General features: G+C 43.7%; 1 protein-coding gene across 7 annotated transcripts in view; it reads left to right on the forward strand.

The window, feature by feature from the left end:
* The first annotated feature begins 3710 nt into the window (after window positions 1–3710).
* VEPH1 (ventricular zone expressed PH domain containing 1) overlaps window positions 3711–27563 on the forward strand; it is a 232489-nt gene continuing 208636 nt past the window's right edge. For 5 of the 7 annotated variants that reach the window (XM_008983589.5, XM_035278812.3, XM_035278811.3 and 2 more), the window contains exons 1-2: window positions 3711–3896; window positions 22430–22724. In XM_008983589.5, the coding sequence (XP_008981837.1) occupies window positions 22587–22724 (138 nt within the window). In that variant the 5' untranslated portion in view covers window positions 3711–3896; window positions 22430–22586. Of the gene's footprint in view, window positions 3897–7682; window positions 8068–22429; window positions 22725–27563 lie in introns of those variants that run through there. The other 2 variants (XM_002759456.6, XM_017965729.4) reach the window with 2 other exon arrangements.

The following is a 27563-nucleotide window of genomic DNA, read 5'->3' on the forward strand; positions in this document are numbered from 1 at the left end:
CGTAACACGAAATGCTATCAGCAACTAAAAGTATAGCTATCTCTTTATCTATCTCTCATGTATGCATCCATTTATAAGTAGCTATATCATTTATGTACATATGAATAACTCTCAAAGCATAGTTGAAAAATTTTCAATGTAAAACAATTTTGTATAAATATAAATTATTTATAAATGAATGCCTCTCAAACCTTAAAGACTGTATTTCTTTATGAAGCTCAAATATTCTGATGCAGTGATTTTGCTTTCTGAAATATCTCTTCAGATAAATCTGTTTCAATTCTAAAAGCATTGATAGAAATCTAATTTTATGACATTTTCAAATCTGTTGATCTTTTTATCATGACTGCATTGCAAAAACAAAAATTCAAGTCAGGTCAGAATTTTTTTTTCTGTAGCTGAGTGAATCTTAGTTATCTGTGGTTATACAATTTCATTTTACAATTTATTAATGTTTTTCCTATTCAAAAATAACATGATCGGTGCAGAAAAATCAGTAAGAGAAGTAAAATAAGAAAAGAAGGCATTCTTGTGACCTCATCAAAGTAGATACCCACCTTTCACACCCTGATGATTAGTTTCTTTCCCTCCCTCCCTCCCTCCTTTTTCCCTCTCTCTCCCTTCCTTCCTTCCTTTCTTTCTTCCTTCCTTCTTTCCCTCCTTCCTTTCTTCCTTTCCCACCTCCCTCTCTTTTTCTGTTTCTCATTTATTCACCTATCTGGATATTTATCTATGAAAAAATGGAACCTGTTTCTCTCCTATGAATAAAGCCAGTTATCTTACAGCAGATCTGCTTTTTTCAGGTAAGAGTCACTTGATTCTTTCTTTTAGTTATGTAATGAAGAATGAAGATGTTCTCATTGTCCTTGGAAATGTATTGTGGAAACTTTCCTGGTCTTAAAAAAGCCACTGTTCACAATAGTCCTTGAAATGCAGACTCCATCCTGATAAGAGACGGATCAATTTCTCTTCAAAAAAAAAAAAAGAAAGAAAGAAAGAAAATATTCAAATGTTGGAGCATGGTTAAGATGAAAAAATATATAGCGCATTATAGAATATAAGTGGATGATGATGACTATTATTATTATTATCATTTTGAGATGGAGTTTTGCTCTTGTTGCCGAGGCTGGAGTGCAATGGCACAATCTCCGCTCACTACAAACTTCACCTCCCAGGTTCAAGTGATTCTCCTGCCTCAGCTTCCTGAGTAGCTGGGATTACAGGCATTGCCACCACGCCCAGATAATTTTTTTTTTTTTTTGTATTTTTAACATAGATGGGATTTTTTGGTGTTGGTCAGGTGGTCTCGAACTCCCAACCTCAGGTGATCCACCCGTGTCAGCCTCCCAAACAGCTGGGATTACAGGCATGAGCACCAGCCAATGGAATATTATTTTATATTTAAATGATGTAGATGAATATTATTAATCTGAAAAGATGTTTGCAACATATGTGAAAAGAGATTATATTATTCAGTATAATATCTTTTTTTTATAAAAGGTATAAATATGTAACCTACCAGTCCCACTTCATTCTATTAGGGAAAAAATGTGGTCACATCAATTTTATTTTTGTAATTAATGTTCACATTCTCACTTCTCCTTATTATCAGAAACTATTTTCCTTTTATGCTAAACATGTCTCCATTGTCTCCAGTTGGAGATTTCTCAGTTTAGATTAGTCTTGCTTCCAAATGCCAGCTGGAGAGAGAGATCGAGTCTGACAAGCTTACCATTATCAGTGTGATAGATGTCATCCTGTTCACTGAGGACTGGTTAGTTGTGCAGGCTCTTAACCAAGACTGCCATAGGGTTGCAGCTTTCGAAGTTTGGGTCCCTGCCTCAGTGGTGCCCAGGCTTGGTCCGAAGGTCTCACTCAGCTCCTCAGATCTCTGTCACGTGTTCAGCCTCAGAGGAAGGGCTTTCACTAACAGCCACAGCTGGACCCAAATCCCTAGGCCCTTGAGTCTGAGTCATCAGGTGAACCTCCTCCACTGCTCTTGTGACTTCCACCTGGAGCCATTTCTGTGTGCAGACTGTGGACTTGCTCCTTTCTGTATGACCAATCAATCACATTTCTCTGACTTCAAGTCTATCCCTTTCCATTTTTTCTATTGTAAGACATTCACAGCACTGTGATGAATGTCTTTATAACCGAGTCATAGAAATTGAATATCTGGATCCAAAGGTGCACATTTTTATAGATTTTTGACAAGCCAAATTGACCTTCAGAAAGGTTTTCTGCACCCAGGAGAGCCCTCCCACAATCCTAGGTTAGGCCAATTCTGTCTGGTGGAAAGTTTTTAATGGTAAATGGCAGAAAACCCAAAATAAAATCACTTAAGCTGTTAAGGAGTTTATTAGTGTATACTAAGATCTAAGGGTAGATCTTGTTAGCTTTAGGAGCCAGTGGTTTAAGGGGCCCAAATGAAGTCAACAGTTTTCTTGGTGGTAAAAGGGCAACAGCAGCCAGACCTTATACCTTCTTGTCATCAAGCTGAGCAGCTTAGACTTCTTTCTCCCAAAGCTGAGCATTCATCATTGTCCTCTCATTGGCCTAGAAGGTGTCACACACCTCCCCTGCATTAGTCATTACAATCATGAGAATGCAATTACTCTAATTTGGCTAAGACCAATTAAGGCCCATCCTATTTATGGCCATCGACTCTAACCAAAGGATGTGGTTTCCCAAGGGAAATTTGGGTGCAGTTTTGACTAGAAGTTGAGTAAGTGAATATCGAGTGGCAAACACAGGGAAAAGTAATCTTCACCCCATGAGTAGTCCTTTTAATTGATCCAGTAATTTATTTACATGTAGTATGATTACCTCTGAATGGAAATACTTATATTTCCACTTGTACACCTTACACCTGACTCTCCCCACTGCAAGCCCCCGCCAACCCCCCCACCACACTCACATGGTTTGACTGAAAGCTCTGGTTGGGAGAGGCTCAGAAATGTTTTCTTTCATGTATAGGCAAAACCTCAGATCAATAAGAGAAGAAAGCCCATACCATACACTTAAGAGGGAGAGAAGAGCCTCCAGATATAATAATCTACTGGGCACCACCAATTAATTTATGCATTAGAGGTTTTAAAGTGCATTCTCTTAAAAGAGAGAGAGATGAGGCAATGTGGGAGTGCTTGTGAGGGATCCCAATGAATTAGGTCTGAAGAGAGGAATTCTATTATTTGGATGGTAAAAGGAAGGGAGTTAGCAATTTGGGTGGATGCAAGAAGGAACCATGCGGGCTCAGAAAAATCCCTAGTGCTACCAGGGAAGTTTCATTCAGTTGTTTTGTGTTTTGTAAGCGATACCAATAATATAATTAGACTTGCTCCTTCACACTAGCCATTTTTGCTTCTCTTGTGGTATTTTCTTCTATCATATTTAGCTTAAATACCGTTTCATTCCAGTGCTTCCCTTCCTCCATTCCTTCCCCAAGCCTTTTTTCTGATGCCTGCTAAAAGGCCCCACATCTGATATTAACCTAAAACTTCCTTGATTTCTTAAAGTGAGTTATTCATTAACAGAACCTAAAGTACTGGTTGTTAGGCAAATCTAATTCTTTTAAACTACGGATCTGCTCAGAGAAATCTGCAAATCAAGTGTAGAAATAAGTGAAGCTTTGTGCCAATTATTAGGTCTAAGGAGAAGTTTGGGAGAGAGAGGAGAAGTTACTTATTTGCCTGATTCCGCACGCTGAGTCCATGGGGAGGGAATGAAGTGTACCGCTGGCTTGACAAGCAGGACAGGGAGACGCGGCTGCAGCCCTCAGGACTGGGCAGCAGCTGCAAGGCTGCCTCTGAGCGTGGTCATGGGTCCCAGCTGCAGTGCTCTAAAGATCAAGCATTTTGCCTTCTATTTTCTATGACCAGAGATTCCTGTGCAAAGAGGTATGGCTATCTTCTTTCATGTCCTTTTGCTCAGCAAAAACAAAAGCTAATTAAAGTAAATGTCAGAGGCTGCAGAGAGGCAGAGTGGGGATAGGAGAATGGAGCTGAGAAACTTCCAGGGGCTGGCTGATTATGCAGATAGAGTGCATTTGGGAGCTGTGTGTCTAGCCATGTATGCATGCATTTCGGTTATTAGGGTAAAAAAGCCACTTCTCTGTGGGTTATTAAAACATGTCTCTAGGCCTCAGGAGCAGAAAGCTGTGCTTCTAGATTCATATTATGTGCATTTTTGTTTTACTCTGTAATAATCTAGTCTCTATATTACTATTTTATACTTTTGTTTACCTCAATCAACATTTTGCAACCAACAAAGAAACTGGCTCTGCCTAAGAATTTTCAAATAAAATTAAATACTGTAGCATCATTATAGTCAGTAGGTTGAACAGGGTCACCCTTACTGTTGGTTGCTGCTGCTGTTTTTTTCCTTTGGTGTTTCAGATCTCTTAAAAATTATAATTAAATCTAATCACCTTTTTGTTCTTTCAGATATACGCTTAAATTGCTAAAGTAGTCAACCATTGGATTAAATGACATTTATATATTTACAATTTAAAAAGCAAAAAAAAAAATGTAGAGAATTATTTGAGTTGGCCATAAAGATATTTAGTAAAGGAAACTTAAATGTAAATGGAGATAGATTTAACATTGAGTTTTCCTTGTAGTTTGAGAGTTTTGGTACATTTTCTGCAGGAACAAACCCACAGAATTTGAATTAGGATTTTTCAGCCAGGCTTGTATTATTCCAGAGCAAAGTCAAACGTTACAGGTGAAAATAGATACAGTGTAAAATTATGACAAGTCACAAAAGCCTGGATTTTAAAAAGTTTATTAGACTTGAAGATAAGTATTTCTCATTCTTCTGGAAGGAAATGTTTCCTATTTGTGTTTTAATAAGTTGAAATATGTAATCAAAATTAAGTAGCTTTTTGATCTCTTGCCTAAATAGGTCACCAAACCTATTTTTAAAAAATATATGTATGAAATAAGCTTGCTACAAACTTAGATTGTATGCACTGTAGCAAAAAGACAGGGCTGAGTCTTTTAGGATCGCTTGGAATAAGTCAGCCTCAGAGGCTTTCAGTAGAAGTGAAGTGTAGCAACGTGTCACAGCCAAGGAAGCCCTGAGACGTCCAGGGAACAATAGACATCTTGTGGGAAGGGCTGAAATGTATGCAGCCAATTCCCATGGGAACGCCTGTAGTCCTTTCACGCTGTGTGAAAAAGATGCTCCTTCAAAAGAATCTTTAATCTTTTCTTTCAAGAGAAAATCTGAGAACTTTATTGAAAGTTTCTAGAACTGAAATAAGTCTAAGTTTGTTAATGAGCATTTTTTTTAACACAGGTGAATAAAATGAAAATATTTTGATACAGAGTAACATAGTCTAAAGCGTAATGTAAATAAATTTTGCCATTCTGGAATTTTTTGAAGTGGGAAAGCCAGGGAATATCCTAACTTAAGTTGCAAGCTAGAGGCTGAATTCTTCAGAGTAAATTGGCTTCTTGAGTTAATTATGGTGATTGAAATATCTCCCAAGAGTTTCAATTATTCTACAGGCAATATCCCAATAGTGTAGCGATTAAGTCCTCTGGTTCATGTATATGTTCATTTAGCAGAATCTACAGATGCATAATAGAGTAAGCCACTAATGTTTTATTAGTGGGCATTGAGTGTAAGTCACCTTAAAAGTCATAAAGAAAGTAGCTGGTGTCCTGGACGGGCACTCCTTTCTCATTAATAAACAAGGGAAGGAGTGCTACACTTCCATGGACTCAGGTGTTTGGATTACCCGCCACAAAAAGTTTGAGGTACATTGTATCCTAGCTCATCTCTGCTCTATAAAAACATTCGCTGTGATTGTTCAACCTTGGTGGGGGTAGGATCACAGTAAAGCTCTCTCTCCAGGAAACAAGATAAGGTTGCCAAAAAATCAACAGGGATACATTCAAGAGAGTGAAGTTTATAGATGAAAAGTGAACAATCCAGAGTTAAGGACAGAATGACTAAATAGGGAGAGAACAACTAAGATATAAATATGGCACAAATGGAAATAACCTAAGCATCTTTAGCCCTGTGAACTCAATTTAGTGAACAGTACAGTAGTGTATTAGTTTTTAAAAGGTATGGCATGGGATGTGTTAACTGGTGAACCATCTATAGGAATAATAGTACTCCTAAGGATATGATTGCTGGCACTTCTTCTGTGGTTGCCATATGCCAGGCTCTGTGTTAAATGTTTTACATCATCTCCTGAAACCTCCCAACAACCCATATCAAAATCCTCAGGAGCAAAGGAGGAACTCGAGGCTCAGGAAGGCTAATTAACCTGCCCACATTTACACTGCAGGTAATGGCATAGCTGAGCTTGGAACCCAGTTGAGTCCAGATTCCCAAACTCTTATCACTCTGCTCTTTTTACTGGAGTTCCATAGAATGTTCAATTCAGGACTCTACACACTTTTATAAAAAGGAAGAAAACTGCATAAAAATGTAATAATTAAAAATTAGTAATAATGAATAGAGGATTAAAAGGGAAGGCTAAAGCAATATCGTCTATTCCATTAAAAGAGGAGACTTCATTAGTATCTTGTAAATTAGAAAACTACCAGTGAAAAAAATACAGCTACTCATGAATGACTGGATTCTTGATTTTTTTTTTTTTTTGGGGACGGAGTTTCGCTCTTGTTACCCAGGCTGGAGTGCAATGGCGCCATCTCAGCTCACCGCAACCTCCGCCTACTGGGTTCGGGCAATTCTCCTGCCTCAGCCTCCCGAGTAGCTGGGATTACAGGAGTGCGCCACCATGCCCAGCTAATTTTTCATGTTTTTGGTAGAGAGGGGTTTCACCATGTTGACCAGGATGGTCTGGATCTCTTGACCTTGTGATCCACTGGCCTCGGCCTCCCAAAGTGCTGGGATTACAGGCGTGAGCCACCGCGCCAGGCGTGATTCTTGATTTTTATACAGGAATTCTTCAAGGAGATAGTTCTTCAAATGTGGATGGCATAAAAACATGATTGATCACCAAGTGTCTAGGCAGATTTATGAGGTCATTCTCCTGGAACATATGACCTGGTCTAACTGTGGTCACCCTGACCACACTCTGAATAGACACAACCTAGTGAGTACAAAGATGAGATTATCCGCACGATAGCCACCTGTACGCATTGCCAGAAGAGAGAAGATTTGATAGCTATAGATCTACCGCAGGAACAGAAACGTGGGGGTAGAGAAGAATGCCGTTTTTAAAACTGTCCTTTTTAAAGTGCACTGTTAACTGTTTAAACAATAAGGGAAGTTTCCAGTGCCCTTTTCTCCATCGGAGTGTCAATAGATTAAGCAGGATAAACATTTTTTCTGAGTATTGCTGCAATATTTAAAAGTACAAATCCAACATATCTGGTCCACGTGGATTTTTATGAAGAACTTCCCAGCAAATAAGGAAACAGAGTATGTGTGTGGTAAAGTAAGTTTGTTCTGTTTATTAGCAACTTCCCGCATAAACTTTCAACAATATTACTCTAGAGGCAGAGCAAAGGGATATTTTCTTTAGGAGGTGACTCTTATTGGACGAAAGCTCAGTGTTTCCAAAACCTGTGTGAAATCTCAGGGAGAGGGAAGTGTTAATGCAGCTGCAGTTCTCTTCTCCTCCCCTGGGGCTCTGAGAGGCGGCTCCCTACAGCCATTCGGTTCACCTGCTTAAGTTCCTGTTGAAAACTGTTTCCTGCGTGGCTCGCCCCGCCCCCTATTCTTCCCTGGGAAAGTATAGATTTTCACGAACACAGGGAGTTCTGTTTTCTCTGTTAAAAACAACTCTCCTTTACTGGAGCAGGCTTTGTGTTTCACCCCAGAAAACAGAGCGTTGCACTGGGAGGTAACTCCGCTGGGTGAGGTGCAGCCTGTCACCTGACCGGTCTCTGGGGCTGCCGGTGCCATCAGGCTGCATTCCTTGAATTCTTCCACCCGGCACCGGCTCCGCAATGAACAACTTCAGGTTCACTGAGCTGAGCGGATTCCACTCGCTGTGGCCTCTGAGCCAGCCTGAGTCTCCCGCCCAGTCTCAAAACTTGCAGCTGAGTAACCGCAAGGGCGCCCTTGAGGAGTAGCACGCAGGTAAAGCGAGTTTGCGCGGGATAGCTGTGACTCCCTGAAATGTGCCACGCTTGGCGCAGTCATTTCTGTTTCTGTGGTTTCTGTTTCTCCTTCCAGAAAGCTGATTCGCCAGCCAATATCAGTTAAAAAACAAAACAAAACAAAAAACTAAATAATGAGAAGGTGGGCCTCCGATTAGAACCCTTTAAAGATTAGAGAAAGAAATTATGAAGGAAGCAAACTAAGAGCAGTAAGAAAGAATTTTAGAAGTCAGTTTTTAAAAGTCATACAAAAAGTAGGAGATTTTGGAGTCTGACTTAGCTGGATGTGAATCTTGGCTTTGTGTGTAACTTTAGGCATGACACTTAACCTCACCGGTCCTGTTTCCTCTTAGGTGGTAATATCTACCAGCAGGGCTGATGGGAGAACTAAGAGAAGAAAGTGTCTAGTGTCTAGCAAAAAGGTTGATGTTTATAAAGTATGTGCACATATGTTCATGTGTGTACATGTGTGTGCTTGTGTGTATATAGTGCATGTATATGTATACATGCACACAGGCCACAGGACTATAACATTCATAAGGATAGGGAGTTTCTCAAACATGAGGTAGAATTTGATCTGGCTCTGACCATTCTGCTGTCACAAAAAGACCAGCAAGAGAAGCCAGACACCTGAGCAAAATGTTGATGAGAGCTGCTGAAAAATAAATAACGTGCCTTGTCAGCCTTTATCTAGGAAGGGATGTGCAGCCTGTGGAGGTGCTCACTGAATGAGAGCTGATGGGAAGGGAGGTGGCTCAATAATCTCACACAGTCATGTGTTGCATTGAACTTAGCACAGAAAGTCAACACCAGAACAAAAGTATGCCAAATTGCAGGGTTTATTGCCGGCGACCACGGAGGACTCACGTCTCTCCAACCCGTGGCCCCGTAAAAGAGGGTGACAAGACCTTTTATACCCGTAAAATCGCCTCGGGGGTGAGGGGAGAGGATGGGGTGAGGGGCTTCAGACATTCCGAGGGCCAGTGGATTCAAATCAGCTTCTGGGCGGAGATGAGGGTGAGGGGGTTCTGGACATTTCGAGGGCCAGAGGACTATTCTGATTGTCATTTAAGGAGTTCACAGATGCTAAGATTAGCATTCGTTTACACATCGTCTGGGTAGGGGTGGGATCCATAGATTTTCAGTTGCTTGGCGCCAGGATGGAATGATCTTGGGGTGCCTACTCTGGGAAACAAAGGCCAGCAATTCTGATAGATAAAAGGAGGTATGCAGCTTTACCTCTCTTTGCATCCTGCAAATGATCTAGCAATTTACAAAAGCCAAGGTTAGCAGTCATTGTGAGAATGGAAACAGCACTGTTCTTTTAAAAAAATGGCATTATACAGGTTCTAATTCTAGGCCAGCTATATCACATTCCCCCCTGTTCTTATAATCATGTATTAAATCTTTAATAGGTGTCTTCTTCTTGACACAGGGGCCCATAGTTAGATCTTAGAACCATTAATTTTACCGAATCTATTCTTTCTTGGATAAACTTGCGGAGCATGTTTAAAAGGCATGGTCCAAATGTCAACCCTAGGATCACTAACATTAAAGGACCTGCTAAGCCAGTGAGCAAGGATGTCAGCCAGGGGGACCAAGAGAACAGTTTTTGGTACCAATTTCCTGAGGCCTCTCTGAGGTGTTTTCTTGTTTCTAAGTTTTTCCTAACCATAGCAAGGCTGTCTCGGATAACTCCAGAGTTATTTGCATAGAAGCAACATTGCTCACCGAGAGCCGCACACAGTCCCCCTTCCTTCAAGAACAACAAGTCTAACCCCCTTCTATTTTGTAATACCATTTCAGCCAAGGAATCCACTTGTTCAGCTAATTTGGTGATGGAATTTTCCAGATGGGTAATATCTGCATCTATTTGGTGTGAAAGAGCTTTGAAATTTTGGTCCCCAGTGACTAAGGCAGAGATTCCTATAGCGGTGGATCCTGCTATTCCAAGTCCCACTAATAGGGGTACAATTATGGGGGCCCGTTTCCAACGTCTGTCTGTATCAGGTGCTATGAGAATTTCACCTTGGGGCCCACTGTAAACATTTACCCGGGGTAATATATACACGGGGGTACAAAGAATGGGTTTTGAGGAGTTGTTGAACTGGTAGGTGGAAATACAGCTCGTGAGGCCAAAAGTACAGGCAAACCAGACCGAGTCTGGGGCAGCGTAGTAAAAACTTGTTTGACTATAACTTAAAATGAGGGTATTTTTGCAAAAACGTCGGTAGGGGGAGCTGGTGAGATTATAATTAGGGGAGTGGTAACATCTGCCTTCTCCCTCTAGATCACCTAGTGTTATGTGGAACTGCCTTTCAGTACAAGAGGTGTTTGAGGGGGCTATGTCGGGTTGGGCTGCTAGACCTATGTAAAACGGTGGCTGTGGATTTAAGCATAGCCAGCAATCTTTTCCTAGATCTGGGTTTGTCTGGTTGAGCAGGTGGTGTGTGGAGGACAACATGTTTAGAAGGTTCAAGCCTTCTATGTCTGGGGGGGCTTCTGTGAACAGGTTTGGAATGGATATAGCAGAGCTAGGAGTGGGGGATAGATTGGGAGTAACAGGGCTAGGACTGGGGGCTATCTGGACCTTGGAGATGATTTCCGGGGGCCTTAGGACCTCGGCAATGGGTCCCACTGGGCGGTCAGTTCTGGGCAATGGTATACGCTGGATGGTAAAGATGTTTCCCTTATCCCATCCACTCATATATACCCTAAGACCCCAGGTTCGCCCTGTTGCCCATCTCCCATCTGGATACAGGACCGTTATTTTGAGTGGGTTACAAGAACCGGTGTGGCAAGGGCTCGGGGGAGAGTCTCGGGTGAACGAGATGAAAGTGTCTCTGTTTGTAGTATATCCTGTTATAGTGGAGATAGACTCACAGCCCCAATAGGGGCAGAAGAACTCATCTAAGTTTCCACAATTCCATCTCTTATCTGGTGTGGACCCTGGGCATAGATATAGCCCTATTGTCTGAAGCTGCTTTTCGGCCCCCACATTTCCACACCCGGGTTTTGTTACATCTAGGGCTGTTACTCTGCCTCCCCAAGCGAAGCCTGCCCTTTTTCTCCTGACACCTGTTTCCCCCTGGTTGAGAGTAGCTCCCAAGAGGGCACAAAGGTCCAAGGAAAAGGTTATGGGGTTTCTGGGAATGTATTCCAGGGTTACATTTATAAGGGTGGATCCCCTTTCAGTTTTAGAACTAACATATCCACCAGTGGCCCCTTCAGTAAGGATCCATCGGTAATAGGTGGGTGTCAAGGGGGGTCCTCTCCGAAGGGCTACACCATGAATCAGGGGGGCAAGGAAGGTTACTGTGAGGAGCGCGAAAGTCTTAGCTTTAGGTGGTCTGCTGAAGCTGAGGTCACTTTCCATTGTGCATCCGGCGGGGCCGTCTTGACATGTGAGTGGTGAATCCAGGCAGTTAGTCCGTTCACCTTGACAGCCGTGGGGGTGACCAGAATCACGGTGTAGGGTCCCTTCCATCGAGGAGTCAGGCCGGAGGTGGTGAATCTCTTTATCAGGACTTCGTCGCCCGGCTGGAAGGGGTGTACCGGCTGGTCAGTGAGGTCCCCTGAGGTAGGTTGAGCTCCCCTGATGAGTGTGTGCACCTGGGACTGGACAGACTGGAGTGCCTGCAAGGACTTAAGGAGTGTATGGTTATGGATTTCCGCCTGTATGGTGTCTGCAAGTTTGGGGAGTAAGGGAGGGGGCCTACCAAACATGATTTCAAAAGGAGTAAAGCCTTTCTTATAGGGAGTACATCGGGTACGGAGGAGAACAAAAGGAAGCAGGTTGACCCAGTTTTCACCGGTCTCTAGGATAAATTTTGTTAAAGTCTCTTTGATGGTCCGGTTCATCCTTTCAACCTGCCCAGAACTCTGGGGGCGATAGGCACAGTGTAGCTTCCAGGATATGCCCAGGGCCTTCGCCAGGCCCTGGGAAACTTGTGCCGTAAAGGCGGGGCCATTATCTGATCCCAGTGTCAGGGGCAAGCCGAACCGAGGAACCAGGTCCTGTAGCAATCTCTTTGTTACTACCAGTGCGGTTTCTGACCTACTAGGAAAAGCCTCGACCCATCCAGAGAAAGTGTCTACAAACACAAGGAGGTATTTATAGCCACAAGCTGGGGGCTTTATTTCTGTAAAATCTACTTCCCAGTGTTCCCCTGGGCTAGTACCCCTAAGTCTTATCCCTGTCTGACTAGACCTACTGGCCCCTGGATTTACTCTGGCACAGACGTCACAACGAGTAGAAGTTTCCTTAACAATCTCATATAAGTGTGGAATGTAGTATCTGGCCCTCAGCAGCTCAGTTAGTTTTGTTTGCCCTAAGTGGGTAGCCTGATGTATGTCCTTAGCTAGTACCCTTCCTAGGGCCTCGGGGAGCACAATCCTTGTGTCTGGTAGAATCCACCATCCTGTGGAATCTTGCCATCCCCCCTGTTCTTTAGCAAAGTTTTCTTCCTCAGGCGAGTATATCGGGGTAGGAGGCAGGTTTGGGGCCGGCAGAGTCACAAGAAGAGTCAGAGGTTTTACCGGCCCCAAGGCAGCCTGTCTGGCTTGCAGGTCCGCTGCCCTATTTCCCCTTGCATCTGGTGAATCTCCTTTCTGGTGTCCCTTGCAGTGTATTAATGCCACTGCCTTAGGTTTCCATATAGCTTCTAGTAAGGCTAGGATTTCCTCTTTGTTTTTTATGATTTTTCCCTCTGAGGTAAGCAGCCCTCTTTCTTTATAAATGGCTCCATGTACATGGGCTGTAGCAAAGGCATATCGACTATCCGTGTAGATATTGACAGTTTTTCCCTCTGCCCAGTTCAAGGCCTTTATTAGAGCTATGAGTTCTGCCTTCTGGGCTGAGGTCCCGTGTGGGAGAGCCTGGGCCCAGATAACCCGCTCTAGGGTAACCACAGCTGCCCCGGCGTACCTGACTCCATTGACCATGAAGCTGCTTCCATCTGTATACAGTACCTCTTCCGGGTTCTGCAGGGGGACGTCAGTGAGATCCGGTCTCGCAGCGTGGAGGACGTCTATTGTCTGTTGGCAGTCATGTAAGGGCTCCTCTGGCTTGCTGTCAGGTAGCAATGTAGCAGGGTTTAAAACTGTGGTTTTTAAGAACTTTATGCGGGGCTGATCCAAGAGTAAGGCCTGATATTGAACTATGCGGGCGTTTGACATCCATTTTCCCGGGGCTCCACGGAGTAGCGACTCCACTGCATGGGGAGCTACTAAGTTTAACTCCTGCCCCAAAGTCAGCTTGTCCGCCTCCTTGACTAATAAGGCTGTGGCCGCTACTGCTCTTAGGCAAGCTGGCCATCCGGAGGCTACGGGGTCAAGTTTTTTTGAGAGGTAGGCGACTGGCCGGGACCAGGGTCCCAGAGTTTGGGTGAGCACCCCCTTAGCGACTCCCTGTTTTTCATGCACAAACAACTGGAAAGGTTTAGAGATGTCTGGCAAGGCCAGGGCAGGGGCCGCAGTCAGGGCAGTCTTGAGCTTGTCAAAAGCCCGTTGCTCTACCTCTGTCCATGTCAAGGGCTGATTTCCTCCAGTGCAGGCATACAGGGGCTTGGCTATCTCAGCAAATCCCAAAATCCATAGTCTGCAGTATCCTACTGCCCCAAGGAATTCTCGAACTTGACGTTTCGTAGTGGGGGTGGGTATTTGCAGCACTGCTTGGATTCGGCTGGGTGCCAATGCCCGGTTGCCATTCTCTATAATATAGCCCAGGTAAGTAACTCTCGGCTGGCAGAGTTGGGCCTTTTTAGCTGAGACCCGGTACCCTAAAGTCTGCAGGGTTTTTAATAATGACTGAGTGGTCTCTTTACAAGCCTCCTGGGTTTTTGTAGCCAAGAGTAAGTCATCCACGTATTGGAGCAGGGTACATTCTGGGAACTCAGCTCGGAAAGCTGCAAGGTCTTGGCTCAATGCCTCATCAAACAGCGTAGGGGAATTTTTGAAACCTTGCGGCAGTCTTGTCCAAGTGAGTTGCCCAGAAACCCCCGTGTCTGGGTCAGTCCATTCAAAAGCAAATAAGGGCTGGCTGACTGGAGCCAGCGGTATACAGAAGAATGCGTCTTTTAGGTCCAGGACCGTGTAGTGGAGGTGGTCCGGGGGCAAAAGACTCAGGAGGGTGTATGGGTTCGGAACTGTAGGATGAACAGTTTCCACTCGTTTGTTTACTTCCCTCAAGTCCTGAACAGGTCGATAATCCTTTGTGCCTGGTTTTAAGACGGGGAGTAAGGGAGTATTCCAGGGGGACTTACAGGTAGTAAGGATTCCTCCTTGTAGAAGTCTGGTTATATGTGGAGCAATTCCCCGTCTAGCTTCCTGGCTCATGGGATATTGTCGTACCTGGACTGGAGTTGCCGTTGCCAATAGCTGGACCATGACCGGGGTACGGTGACTTGCCAAGCCAGGGGGATTTGTCTCAGCCCATACTCCAGGTACCTTTTCTTGAAACTGGCGGAGGAGGTCCGATGTTGGCGGTTGGTCTGCTTCTGAGGATAAAGCTTCCTGCAAGAGATACTCGTCTGATAGAGCACAGGTGATGAGGATTTGCTGAGGTGGCCCTGATGTCAAGGGGGGAGGAATTGAGAGGCAAGCCTGACTCTCGCAAAAAGAAATACTTGCTTGAAGTTTGTGGAGTAAATCCCGTCCTAGGAGTGGATATGGACACTCTGGGATAACTAAAAAGGAGTGGGTGACAGTACCATTGCCCAGATCAACGAGTCGGTTGGTGGTCCAAGGGCTTGATGTGGTTTTTCCTGTAGCTCCCTGAATAATTGTTTTTCTGTTGGACAGAGGTCCCAACGGCTGAGTAAGGACCGAGTGGGCCGCGCCAGTATCGACCAAGAAACTGACAGGTGTGCCCCCAACTTTCAAAGTGACCCTGGGCTCCTGGGGGCTTAGTTGATAAGAGCCCGGGGTCTGTCAGTCCTGGGTTTCCAAGCTGAAAATGGCCCTTGGCTGTCTCTCCTGTATTACCCCTCGACTCCTTCTTTCTGGACATTCCTTCCTCCAGTGTCCCTCTCTTTGGCAGAATGCGCATTGGTTAGGACCCAACTGGGGCCTCTGTCTCCTAGGGCCTCTTTGCTGAATTTCTGGTCCCCTTGATATAACTCGGTTTTCCTGACCTCCAGTGGAGGTGTAGGTTTCCTGGAGAGCTGCTATTACTGCCCTAGTAACTCTCTTTTCTTGTTTGGCTTCTAAGGTGTCTCTATTGTTAAAAACTTTTTGGGCGATCTCTAACAACTGAGTTAGATTCATTCCCTGGAACCCCTCTAATTTTTGTAACTTTCTTTTGATGTCTGGGGCTGACTGGGAAACAAAAGCCAGATTGATGGCCCTTTGATTCTCCGGGGCCTCAGGGTCAATAGGGGTGTAGGTGCGGTAGGCATCCTGTAGGCGCTCAAGGAAAGCGGCAGGAGGCTCCTGTGGACCCTGGGTCACGGTCCCTACCTTGGAGAGGTTGGTGGGTTTTCGGGCTGCCCCCTTAATTCCCTCTAATAAGTACCGGTGAAAATTGTTCAAAGCCTGCATGCCCCCTGGGGTGTTTGGGTCCCACTGGGGCCTGGTGGAAGGAAAAAGTTCATTAATTTGTTCCTGGCGGTCTTGTACTGACCCTCCCCCTGTCCCAAGTATTGCTTTATGGGCTTCTTGTCTAATTCTACTTCTTTCCTCCGTGGTAAACAACACCAGGAGCAGCTGCTGACAATCATCCCAGGTTGGACGGTGGGTTTGTAAAACTGACTCCAGGAGCCCTGTGAGTGCCTGGGGTTTTTCAGAAAATGGAGGGTGTTGAGCCTTCCAGTTATACAAGTCACTAGAGGAAAAGGGGATATGAACAAAGAAAGGGCGGCCCCGGCTGCTGCCATCTGCGGGAGGTGCCTCCCGGAGGGGCAACAGCTCTGGCGGGTGTGGGGCCCCGCTTCGAGTGTGGAGAGGAGACAAGGGCTGGTCATTAGTACTGTCCGGGGAGGGGTGTCGGGACCCCACCCCTGAAGGCCGAGAATATGGTGGAGGCAACTCTTGGTCCTCTGCAGGGCCTGGAAGCACAGCCGGCGCTGAGGGGCCCTTCTTTGGGCCTGCTAGCATAACCTGAAGTCCAGCACGCTTTATACATTTTTCAAGCCAAGGAGGGGGGTGCTGGTTCAGCCTCAACCATTGATCAATGTATGGAAATTGATCAGGGTGGCCTGGGGACCCTGACACGATGTTCCAGACAGCCTGAGTTATCTTGGGGTCATATGTCCCCGTATCTGGCCAGCCTACTCCAAAGGCTGGCCACTCTAACTCACAGAGGGTTTGAAGCCTCTGTGGGGTTAGTTTAACACCATACTGGCCAGAGAATCCTAATTTAAAGTTTTCCATCATGCATCGGAGCGGGGTGCATGGTCGGGACTGAGATGAGCCCATTTCGTCCCTCTTTTTTCTCTCAGTTTAAAATTTTTTTTTCTTGGGAAATTTTACTAATTAAGACTGGCTTTATTTAGGACTTAAACTAACAATTTTGTAGCTTGTGGCCCCCCCCTAATTTTAATTGCTGTGCTAACAAATAATTTGCACTGCTAAGAGTTAGAAAAAGCTTTTCTTAAAGCCGGTTCTTTAGATGCAAATGCTACACTCTGAGGCAGTGTGTCCTGCCTGAAAGCCGGGTGTGGCTGGCAGCTGGCAGAGGAGAAAAAGAAAAAAATGCTTTTTGTGTCAGTTTAAACTGAGCTCCAAGCCGCTGCTGGGCTGACTGTGAGTTCCCCGCCCGCAACCTTTTTTTTTTTTTTTTTTCTCACTTTTACGCAGGGACCCTGAAAAGCATTTAATTCCTGTCTCCCTCTCTCTCCCTATTTCCTCTCACTTGTTTTCTTTTCCTTTCCTTTGCAACTCTTGCTTACTACTCGTGTCTTTCTTTTTCTGTGGTATAGCCAATTTTGGAAAACCTCCAACTCAAATTTTGCTCTCTCTAAAGCAGGTTTTAGTAAGGCCTCCGCAGCCAGGTCCTGCAAGGACCAGACAATTGAATTGGTGGGTCTGTCTCTAGTCCTATCCAAAGGAACAGGGGATAAGGGCCAGGGTACGGTGGCGGTCTCTTTCTCCCCAAACCACAGCTGGCGAGAATAAGCTCTATGGAGGTTTACTGCTGCTTGGGCATAATTCTCCCGATTATAGGCTCTCCTATCCAAAGCCCGTGGAAAAGTGGGGATATGGCAAAAGAGATGAACTAACAGGTCAACTGGGTGTGTATTTTGTACCCACCACAATTCATACAGTGAGCAAAAGAGTTGCCAATCTGTCTTTAGTGGTTTATGGCACCCAAATTCCCAACAATTGGGATGATGCCAGTATGCCTCCCTGTGATACACCACCGGGCACTGCCCATAACAACATTGGACACTTTTCTGGCAGAATAGGCAGTTACCAGTTTTCCATCCCAATCTGACAAAGAGCTCTCGTAGACCCTGGTCTAGGACTTTGTTTCCTACAACTCCAAAGAAACTGCTTCCGAGGTGCCGAGGGCACAACTGCCTTCCTGACATGGACTCAGACCCAGCAGGGGCAAAAGTACTCCTTTCCCGGTGGAGGTGGCTGGGAGAATTTACAGGCCACAATGATCATAACAAGGAAGAGAATAAAAACAACTAAAGTTAAGACTATCTGCCACATGGCGGAGAAAGAAAGAATGAGGCCTCAGTGATAGAAGAAGAAGATGAGAAAGAAGGAGAAGAGAGTAATCTCTGCAGGGGTATAATCAATGAAAGTTCCCTGCATCCAGTGGTTCGTCAACCACTGTAATATATCTCCTACCTCAAGGGAAGATGGTCTGAACCAGTGTATGTCCGCTAGCAAAAGTCTAATAAAACTAACAAATTTACAAGCGAGACAGAACCACATGAAGGAGTGACGAACAAGGGATGGGAGCCTCCCAGAGGAGACCACTCAGTTGCCTGCCCGGCCACGCCCCCGGAGGGGTATTTCAGGAACGTCTTGACTAAGGTGTACTCGTATAATCCCCGAGCCTGGTCACCTCAGGATGGAAGTCCGAGTAGGACAGCTCTGAGGTGAATCACCGTTATGCCTTATGACGTTCCCGTGGAACCGCGGGTGGAGGCCCACTCAAATCCCGTAGCTTTTCAGCCGTGGGACTACATAGATACTCACACACTCTCTCACTCACACAGAGGCTACGGAAAACAATCTAATGTTGACACCCACTATGCCAACTACCAGAAGCTGATATCTACTATACCAGCTGCTCGACGCTGGTACCCACTGTACCAGCTACCAGAAGGCTGCCACCCACTATGACAGCCACCAAAAGGCTGGCACCCACTATGCCAGCCACCAGAAGCCTCAAGCGACGTCTCGGTGAGGCTTGCCAGGTCAGAGTTGCAGTGACTCGTCAGTCCCCCGACACAGGCCCTTTCCCTTGAACCGGTTCCCAGATTCCAAACCAACCTACCTCCGGAGGCTTTTAGGACCCTGGAGAATTTTGGGCGAATGTCGGCCGGGTGGGCGCTCCTCCGCAGTGGCCCTCCGGGGCCCTGAGACAGCTCAGGGGGCGCCTCCCCTAGAGGCTTCCGAGGTGGGAGCAGCCACCCAGGCGAGACTCTGAAATGGCTTTTGTCTGGTGATGAAAAATAATATCTCGCTGGGGCCTCCAAAATGTTGCATTGAACTTAGCACAGAAAGTCAACACCAGAACAAAAGTATGCCAAATTGCAGGGTTTATTGCCGGCGACCACGGAGGACTCACGTCTCTCCAACCCGTGGCCCCGTAAAAGAGGGTGACAAGACCTTTTATACCCGTAAAATCGCCTCGGGGGTGAGGGGAGAGGATGGGGTGAGGGGCTTCAGACATTCCGAGGGCCAGTGGATTCAAATCAGCTTCTGGGCGGAGATGAGGGTGAGGGGGTTCTGGACATTTCGAGGGCCAGAGGACTATTCTGATTGTCATTTAAGGAGTTCACAGATGCTAAGATTAGCATTCGTTTACACATCGTCTGGGTAGGGGTGGGATCCATAGATTTTCAGTTGCTTGGCGCCAGGATGGAATGATCTTGGGGTGCCTACTCTGGGAAACAAAGGCCAGCAATTCTGATAGATAAAAGGAGGTATGCAGCTTTACCTCTCTTTGCATCCTGCAAATGATCTAGCAATTTACAAAAGCCAAGGTTAGCAGTCATTGTGAGAATGGAAACAGCACTGTTCTTTTAAAAAAATGGCATTATACAGGTTCTAATTCTAGGCCAGCTATATCACAATGAATACAACCATCCTGGGAGACCAGCTGCCTTCAATCCTGACTCTGAAACTTACTCTTCAGGTGCCTCTGGGATGGTGGTTACTTTCCTCTCTAAACATCAGTTTTTGATTGCATGGAGTTGTCAGAGGAATTAAGTAATTCAATATGGGGGAAGCACTGAGTTAAGTGCCTGACACATGGCAAACACCCACCAAATATCAGTTGTGTCATTATTTTAGAAAGGGATTCTTTACACATTATCACCTGTGACCCTCAAAACACCCTGGTGAAATAGACTAGGTGTGTATTAGCTCCATTTTGCAGATAAGAAAACCAAGCCTCAAGAAAGAAAAAAAAAAAGTGAACTAAATGTCCCACAACAGCTGTAGCTGAGCTGGGACTTAATCCTCAGTTCCTAGATGAGCAGATGATTTAGTATGAACTCAGCACAAGGTGCATTGATAAAACCCTATAAAAATCTTAGCTATCCTAAAAGGTGCTTCTCAAATGCCATTTCCTCCATAAAGCTAATAATTATCATCTTCAACTGTAAGTGACTTCTCTCTCCCTTGTACTTCCCCAAACTTCTTTTTGTATTATCCACGAGATTTTTCTCTTGGTTATCCCCATATTGTAGAAGGTGTTTTGAAGATCACAGTTGAAAATGCATAAGAGAGCCCTTTGCAAAATAATGCGCAAATGTTATCTCTCCCCACTCCACCCCTAGATTTGTGAAAGCTTTCCTGCATGGCTGTGCGTTAAACAACTTGATGTTTCTGTTTAGGGCCCAAAGCAATGTTTTCCATGTAATGGACCCTCAAGAGTAAAAGCTGATGCTGGAAGCATAAATGTAGGACTCCACACCAGGTATCATATAAATGTGGAACGTGCAGAAAGAGCCCAGGAAAAGCTTGGGGGTGCTCTTCTGTACTAGTCTGTATTTCTGCTCCTTCTTGGAGCTCCTGAGCATCTATGGCTGGGGCAGCTGAATCTATTTCAGGGAATGCTGGATGTCCAACAAGCTGACAGGTCAGGTGAAGTCATTTCCATCCACCTTTCCTGAGTATTATGTTATTGAGACTCTTGTCAATGTAAATGTCTGAACCTGGGAGGAAAATGTGTTAGGAGAAAAACGCAGGAAAACGCTGTGCTGATTTTTCTTATAGACATTGTGATTCATCCTTCCGCATTTGCCAGGTTGCAAACTGCTTCGCACTACCTCACGCTGTGCTCCACTTCCCTCTGAAAGCTTACCACTCTCCCTTGCTCTTCCCTCAAGCATCTCCTCTTCTTGCTCTCTGGTTGCTCTAAATCCCAGGGCACAGATGGGCAAGGATCCAGGAGCAGTGTAGGAGGGAAGAGAAATGAATTTTCTTGCTTGATAACCACGCTCACACCTTCATCACTAAATATTAATAATGCTCTGAGAAACTTTACTCCTAACAGAAGCCTCACATCTTACATGGAGTCAGTATTTCGTAATGGTTATGAACTTGGAGTCTAGCACTACTGGAGTCTCTGGGTTCAAATTCCCTCTCTCCAGCTTGGTAGTTGCATGGCTTTAGCAGTTATTTGACTACCTCAGGTTGCTTACCTATGAAGTGGGGATGATATATCTTCATATAATTATGAGGATTCAATGAATTAATATTTACAATGTGTTTATGCCTGGTACATAGATCAAGGTATGTAAGTATCAGGCATCATTTTTCAAAAGCTGGTAGATAGTATAAAAACTTCATATAGGCAGTATTGCCCTTGAAATCCCTGTGGCCCATGAATTGTACCACTTAGAATACTACAGACTGCTTATTTAGTTGAGTGTCTTATGAAAGATTTGGCTCGTATTTAGAGGCCATGTTGTATGAAGCGTATGTGTCTTTAAACTTGCATTCAACACAGAGGTGCTCCCACAGCGATATCTCAGAGGAGAGGTCTGAGACTACCCAAGGGAACAATAGACTCTCCTCTCCCTTTTCCCACTCTCTGGCAAACACATTCAGAGTAAAATGCTAGGCAGAATTGCCTATTGCTTATATTATAGAACTCACTCTTGGCTCTCACTATCTAATCTTGTGGCTGCGTTTGTGAGCTACCCATATGTATAAGGTGATTCCACTCTACTGTAAACTGTGAGGGAAGCCCACTGGACTGAAATCAGGAGACTAGCCTTGCCACAGCTATTATGGGGCCTTAGGGAAGTCATTAAACCTCACTGGCTGTTAAATGATTACTAAGATCTCTACTAGTGCAAATGGTCTGTGATTATATTAGGCCCAGAAGGGAGCTGATGAGAATAATCAGATGTCTAATTTGTGCCATTGCCCTACTCTCTGTAGACTGTTAATTGGGTGAGAAATATAGTGGGACTTTATTATTTCAACTGTGGGAATAGAGGGAAGGTTGCCTGATCTCAAAGCCCTCCTCTTTAGCCTGCATGGCAAGGCTATCATGTTCAATTTCAGTGATCAAGTTCATCTTCACATTCAGTAGAGATTTATCTAACCCCACTCTCCTAAGCAGCATCCTTCATTTCATTGCTACTTGAGTATAGAATACATAGGAGTAGGGTAAGTACTGAGGTCACCTTTTTGACTGATGGAGGGGGGAGCTTCTACTGCTAGCATAGCAAGGCAGCCCAACCAAGAGGGTAAGCACTGGTTTCTTTGTCCTGGTTCTGGAAGAAAGGGTTCCAGGAAGTGGGTCTCGGTGGTGTTTCCTATGCTCCTTCTTTTCTTTTGTTTTCCCTTTCTGTTTGATTCCGATGAGAATCTGCTTGAGGAAAATCTGGCAAGTATTAGGCATGATTGTTTCTTGTCCTTGTGACATGGAGAGAAGAGAAGGATGTAGAAAGGAGAAAATGAGGCTCATGTTGACTTTTAAAGTTCAAATTAAATTCTGGAGAAACCTAGTAATTTTTGACAAGACTTTTTGAGACAAAAACAAAGAAAGAGCTCATTTAAAGATGATTAAACCAGGATCTGTTACTCTAGGCACATGTTTCCAAGTTTCTTTTTTCTCTCTCTCCCCTCTGGACACCAAGTTCACATTCTGAGCTTATGCCATTCTGCCAGTGGCTATATTGTGTCATTTGTTTCCCTTGCAGAGAGTGTCAATGAAGACCTCAAAGTCTGGAGAAAAATGACCTTCCATGGAATACAAAATATACCTCCTGCTACGTGTTTTTGTCTTATTGAGCTCTGATAACTGAAACACATGGCTCTGAGTCTATAGAAAGTCAACTGATCAAACTGCTCCTCACCATGCATCAACTATTCAGACTGGTTTTGGGACAAAAAGATCTCTCACGAGCTGGGGACCTCTTCTCCTTAGATGACTCTGAGATTGAAGACAGCCTGACAGAAGCTTTGGAGCAAATTAAGATAATTAGCTCATCTTCAGTAAGTAAACTGGTTTATAGACTACATCTCTAAAATGGCCTATCCTAGAGCTAGAGATTTGTATATATCCTGGCAGAAGGATCTTTGCAGGGGAGAGAGGAAATACCACTAACATTGGTCTCCCTTAACTCTGCTTTGTGGTTTTGTTGGCATCTAAGAAATGACAGTAGGGAAGTCATGGCTTAGGGGGCAGTTAGATCATCTTTTGCACACACACAAAGACTAGAATTCTGAACATTGCAGACCAGCATGGAATTCTCACAAAAATATTATTTAGGGGCTATTTTTATATCCTTGAAATGACACTGAGAGGAGAGAGCAAATCCAGGGGAAAATCAGGCCTGCAGAGCAGCACAATAGCAACAGTAAACAAGAGCAGGGTATGTGGGAGAGGCTGAATAATGAAAGAAGGCAGGATGACACCTCCTGCCACGCAGGTAATATGAGACAAGGACAACGATCGCTCTGCTGCCAGAAGTGACAGTTGCCCAGGGCTTGATAAGCTGATTCTGTTTATTTCTGTATTGTCTCTATTTTTTATCTTTCCCTTGCTTCTTTTTCTACCCACCCACACCCCTGCTCCTGGGACCTGCCATTTAATTCTACCCACCCATTATTAGTCCCCAGTGTGATCAGACAGATGTAAAACCTCCCATCAATCTTTGCATTCCTTTGCTTCTCTTCAATGTCAAGATTATATATTCTGAAAGCACTTCCCAAAGGAGATGGATGTGGAGTGCCCAGTGTGGTTTGATGTTGACCTTCTTGATTGCACTTGGATCCTCTATGAGGCTGGTCTCACTTCAAAGGCCTAAGGTCACCAGGCATCTGCCCACATCCTCCCAGCTTAGCAGCGTTTGCCAACACTTGGCACAGACACCCATTAGGAAAAGGAAAGTGGTGGGACTCAAGCCATACAATACTGAATTGGCAAATGTATGCGTATTTCAGAAACAATAACGTTCTTCCATGTTACAAAGAAGAGATGTTTAAAAGGTATCCTGGCAACCCATGCAGCCTCCTTTTCAAGCCTATTTTCTCTTGCTGGCTGCCATTAATATGCCAAACTCCCCCCAGTGACCAGTGAAGTCATTGCTCAAAAACTCTTCTTTTCTCAGGTAATGTCTTTGACGGCAATTACTCATCCACATCTTTTCCAGAACATTATTCAACTTAGTCTGACTCAAAGCCCAACATGTTTGTGGTACATTTTCATTTTCTGGGTAGGATTTTTGCCCTATTTTCAGAAGCTCCTTCCTTCACACTCCTCTGCAGATAAATTGGCAAAAAACACTGATTTTCATCTTCTTAATAGGAAAACAAAACAAAACAGAAATCAAAGATCATTTAAGTTCCCTAAAGCCTACTTCCACTAGAGGTCACTAGTGGCCAGTTATTGCTTTTCTTTCCTTCATTAATTGCTTTGTTTCACAGACATCAAATTCAGAATTTTAGGACTGTGACTCAGTTCTGTTATATAGCTCCATTGGTTAACTATTAAGGCTGGCAGGTCCCTTGTCATTAGGATCATCATCCATTCCTTAAATTCTCCAAATAGCATCTCACTCTACCAGGAGGTCTGGAGAGACAGGAGTTCCTGTGTCTTCTTCATTTACTAACTTTTATCACATCTTACTTCTTCAATTTCTCTATCTGTAGCCATGTCATGGAACAGAAGAAAACTGGTAGCTTCTAATTTAAATATATCAAGTTTGAGGTAACCAATTCCAGGAGCGTCTTATCTTCCTTTTCTGATTAGTGCACTGAAGCACCATGCCTGCCCTATGGCTTACTCCCCTGTTAGCTGCGTCCCATCCTTCCCTCACGTCCAGCCCCAGCTATTTCTTACTAGGCCTTTCCTAATGACCCTGGATCCCAGTAATCAATTCCACCCCTCAATTTCTCTTCAGAAACATAGAACAGAAAGGGGTCTTCTGAATCGCCTTTTCCAACAATCAGCATAGAAGATTGCTGAAAAATAAGTGGCTTTCTCCTGCACTTGCAATGATGAGAATATGGTGGGTTTCTAGTATTTTCACCTGCTCCTCAATTTTCGTATGGTAAATTGTCCCTTTACATTGCATGAAGCCTTGATTGTGTCTCCATCAAGATTCCCTACTCTTGATGGCCCACTACCCTTCCCCATCAGGCGTGGAGGAGAAAAGAGGTGAGACACCTGGCCTAAGCTTGAAAATCAGAATTTTTTCCCAAGTAATTTTAAGGAAGATATCAGCAGAGGGTGATTCATCATGAGGATGGTGCCCCAGAGAAACAGTTCTTTACTTTCTGCCCCTCTATCATTGTAGCTGCCTTGATCACTGCCCCCTTTAAGGCCTGGTACTTCACTTTCTCTTTCAAATATGTGGTCCACTTCTTATCTTTTTATTATTGCTATTATTATTATTATTTGCTATACTTATTCAGACTTTCTCTGTTGCTTATGATCAAAGAACCCTGAGAAAGATGTTAGCTGTTTTATTGTTGGGAGTTCAAGTGGTTAACATGTTCCTCCTCTTAGCCAGATGAAATCTTACTCTGTACTTTCTACCTGTTGTCTCTGTTCTGTTCTCTGCCCCCGACAATCAAAAGAGTCTAACCTCGTTTCTACAAGAAAAACTTTAAACCTTTTGAAGATAAGCACCAGCCTTCACCTCTGGCTTGTCTCCTCCCGGCTAAACATCTTAGTATCCTTGGATTTTTCCATGACAAAGAAGGAGCCTGTGTCAGGGAAAGGTTATACTATCTCATGTTGTAACCCTCAACTGTCACAGCTGGAAAACTCAACTTTGTTGGTACATGAGAAATGCTATCCAAGTCATACTATCCAAATACAAGACTTGAAAATATAAATTAGAAAAGGATTTGTTGAGTTACAATGAAAATTATAACTCATATGCATCAGAATGTTGCTCTCCTCAAGTCTGTTTATTCAATCTTTCTTTGGATAAGAAATACTATTATTGATTAGGTTTCTTTGTCCTCTGTTACAATCACATTCCAGCCCTTCCTCCCTGAGATTACGTCTAACTCACTTGCAAAGTCACCCATGAAAAGATAACATCTTGGTTTAGGCCTGTAGCTGGTTAATCCCACTCATTCTAGTGGCTTTATGGGTTTAATACTCAAAGGACAATCTTGTTTCTACGTTGTTAGAGAATGCTTTGTTGAAGCTCCTAAGTATTGCCTACACTCTTAACATTGTGGTTACCCTCCTTTGGAATAGTCCTAATTTATTATTGTAATTTATCATTGCCCAATATTTGAACCCATTGCTTAGAACAACTACTAATACTTGTGAAATATTCTGTGTTTTTACAAATCAGTTGTTCACATTTGTCCTGTGATGTGCTAAGGCATTCAGGTTGAATCAAGACTTGTAATTAGATAAGTTTAAATTTTTCGAAGTGTATTATGCCACATTGTAAACATTGCAAAAAAAAATTCTGTCTTTAGGCTCTTATTCCAGAATATCTATGTGTTTTAAACATCATGATTCTGTCAAATATATTACTTTTCACTTTCAGCTTTGTGGAATCCAAAAATTTGGCAACCAAGCCTTCAATGCTTCCCCCAAAGCCACTCACAAAATAATTGAACCTTACTAGATTTTGTTCTCCGGTCCATGTCCTCTTTTTCTACCAGTTATTCCAAAATACTGCTATGGGATGTTTTGCCCTTATGCTTTACTTTGAACATGTGACTCCTCAACTCAATATCCTCTCCAAGTTCCCAAACATACTTTTAAGCTTTGTCTTTTGATTTTGAGTCCTTTTCTAGACCATTTTTACCTGATAACCGTTTCTTGTACTAACTTGGCTTTCTTCCCAGACTGCTCCAAGTGAGATTGTCTCCTTATGCACTCATCCCCTTCTCCCACCTTTCCATTGGTGTTCACCTCATACCCAACTGATCCACCTGACTTCCAGTTCCTTTTCTTTCTCTTTTAACAATGAAACACACCAGGCACAAAGCATCACCCACTTTAATATGTTAGGTACAATCAAAAATCCCTGCATGTCTCTTTTTAATCCAATTCTCCTCCCTTATGGTTCCCAAGGTAACCAATATCCTGTTTGTGTATTTAGCTATGCATGGTTGGTTTTGGTTTTTGTGTTTGCTACATATGCATGGTTCCAAAGTGAATGATAGCATAGTATTTAGCATTTTTAGACTTTATATAAATGTTATCATAGGGCTCAAATTATGTTTTTGAGATTTGTCTATATTGGTACATATAGTTCCAACTCATTTATTTTTGCTGAGACAGAGTATTCCCTTATATGAATGTGTTACAATGTATCGTTCTTTTTTTTTTCCTTTGGTTTACATTTATTATTTAAACAGTGCTACAGTAAACATTCTTGTAATTGGCAATTTTGGCCAATTATTCCTTAAGTTCTAAATACTAGTAATTGCCAAGTATTTCTAAAGTACACAATTAAAAGTGAAACAACTGGTTTTGGGGTTTTGTGTACTTGCAACTTTATGGTATACTAACGAATTGCTTTCCAATGTGGATTTGCCAGTTTCCACACAGAACATCAGTGTATGAAAGTTCCAGTGGCTTTATATCCTCACCAGTGCTTGCTTTTATCAGATTTGAAAAAGTTTTTTGAATCTAAGTGAAGTAGCATATAATTGTTTAAATATACACTCCTCTCATTATTACCAAGGTTGACCATTTTGTCATATGTTTGCTATTTTCCATTTGTTTTCCTCTGAAGCGAGTGCCTACCACTTTGCTTCCAGTGAACTGCCTATTTACGCTTCTTTTTCTTTTTTTCTATTGTAGTTTAAAAATCTTATTTTATTAACTTGGAGTATTTTGTATATTCTTGT

Source organism: Callithrix jacchus, chromosome 17 (assembly GCF_049354715.1).
Source record: "Callithrix jacchus isolate 240 chromosome 17, calJac240_pri, whole genome shotgun sequence".
NCBI classification, from domain to species: domain Eukaryota; kingdom Metazoa; phylum Chordata; class Mammalia; order Primates; family Cebidae; genus Callithrix; species Callithrix jacchus.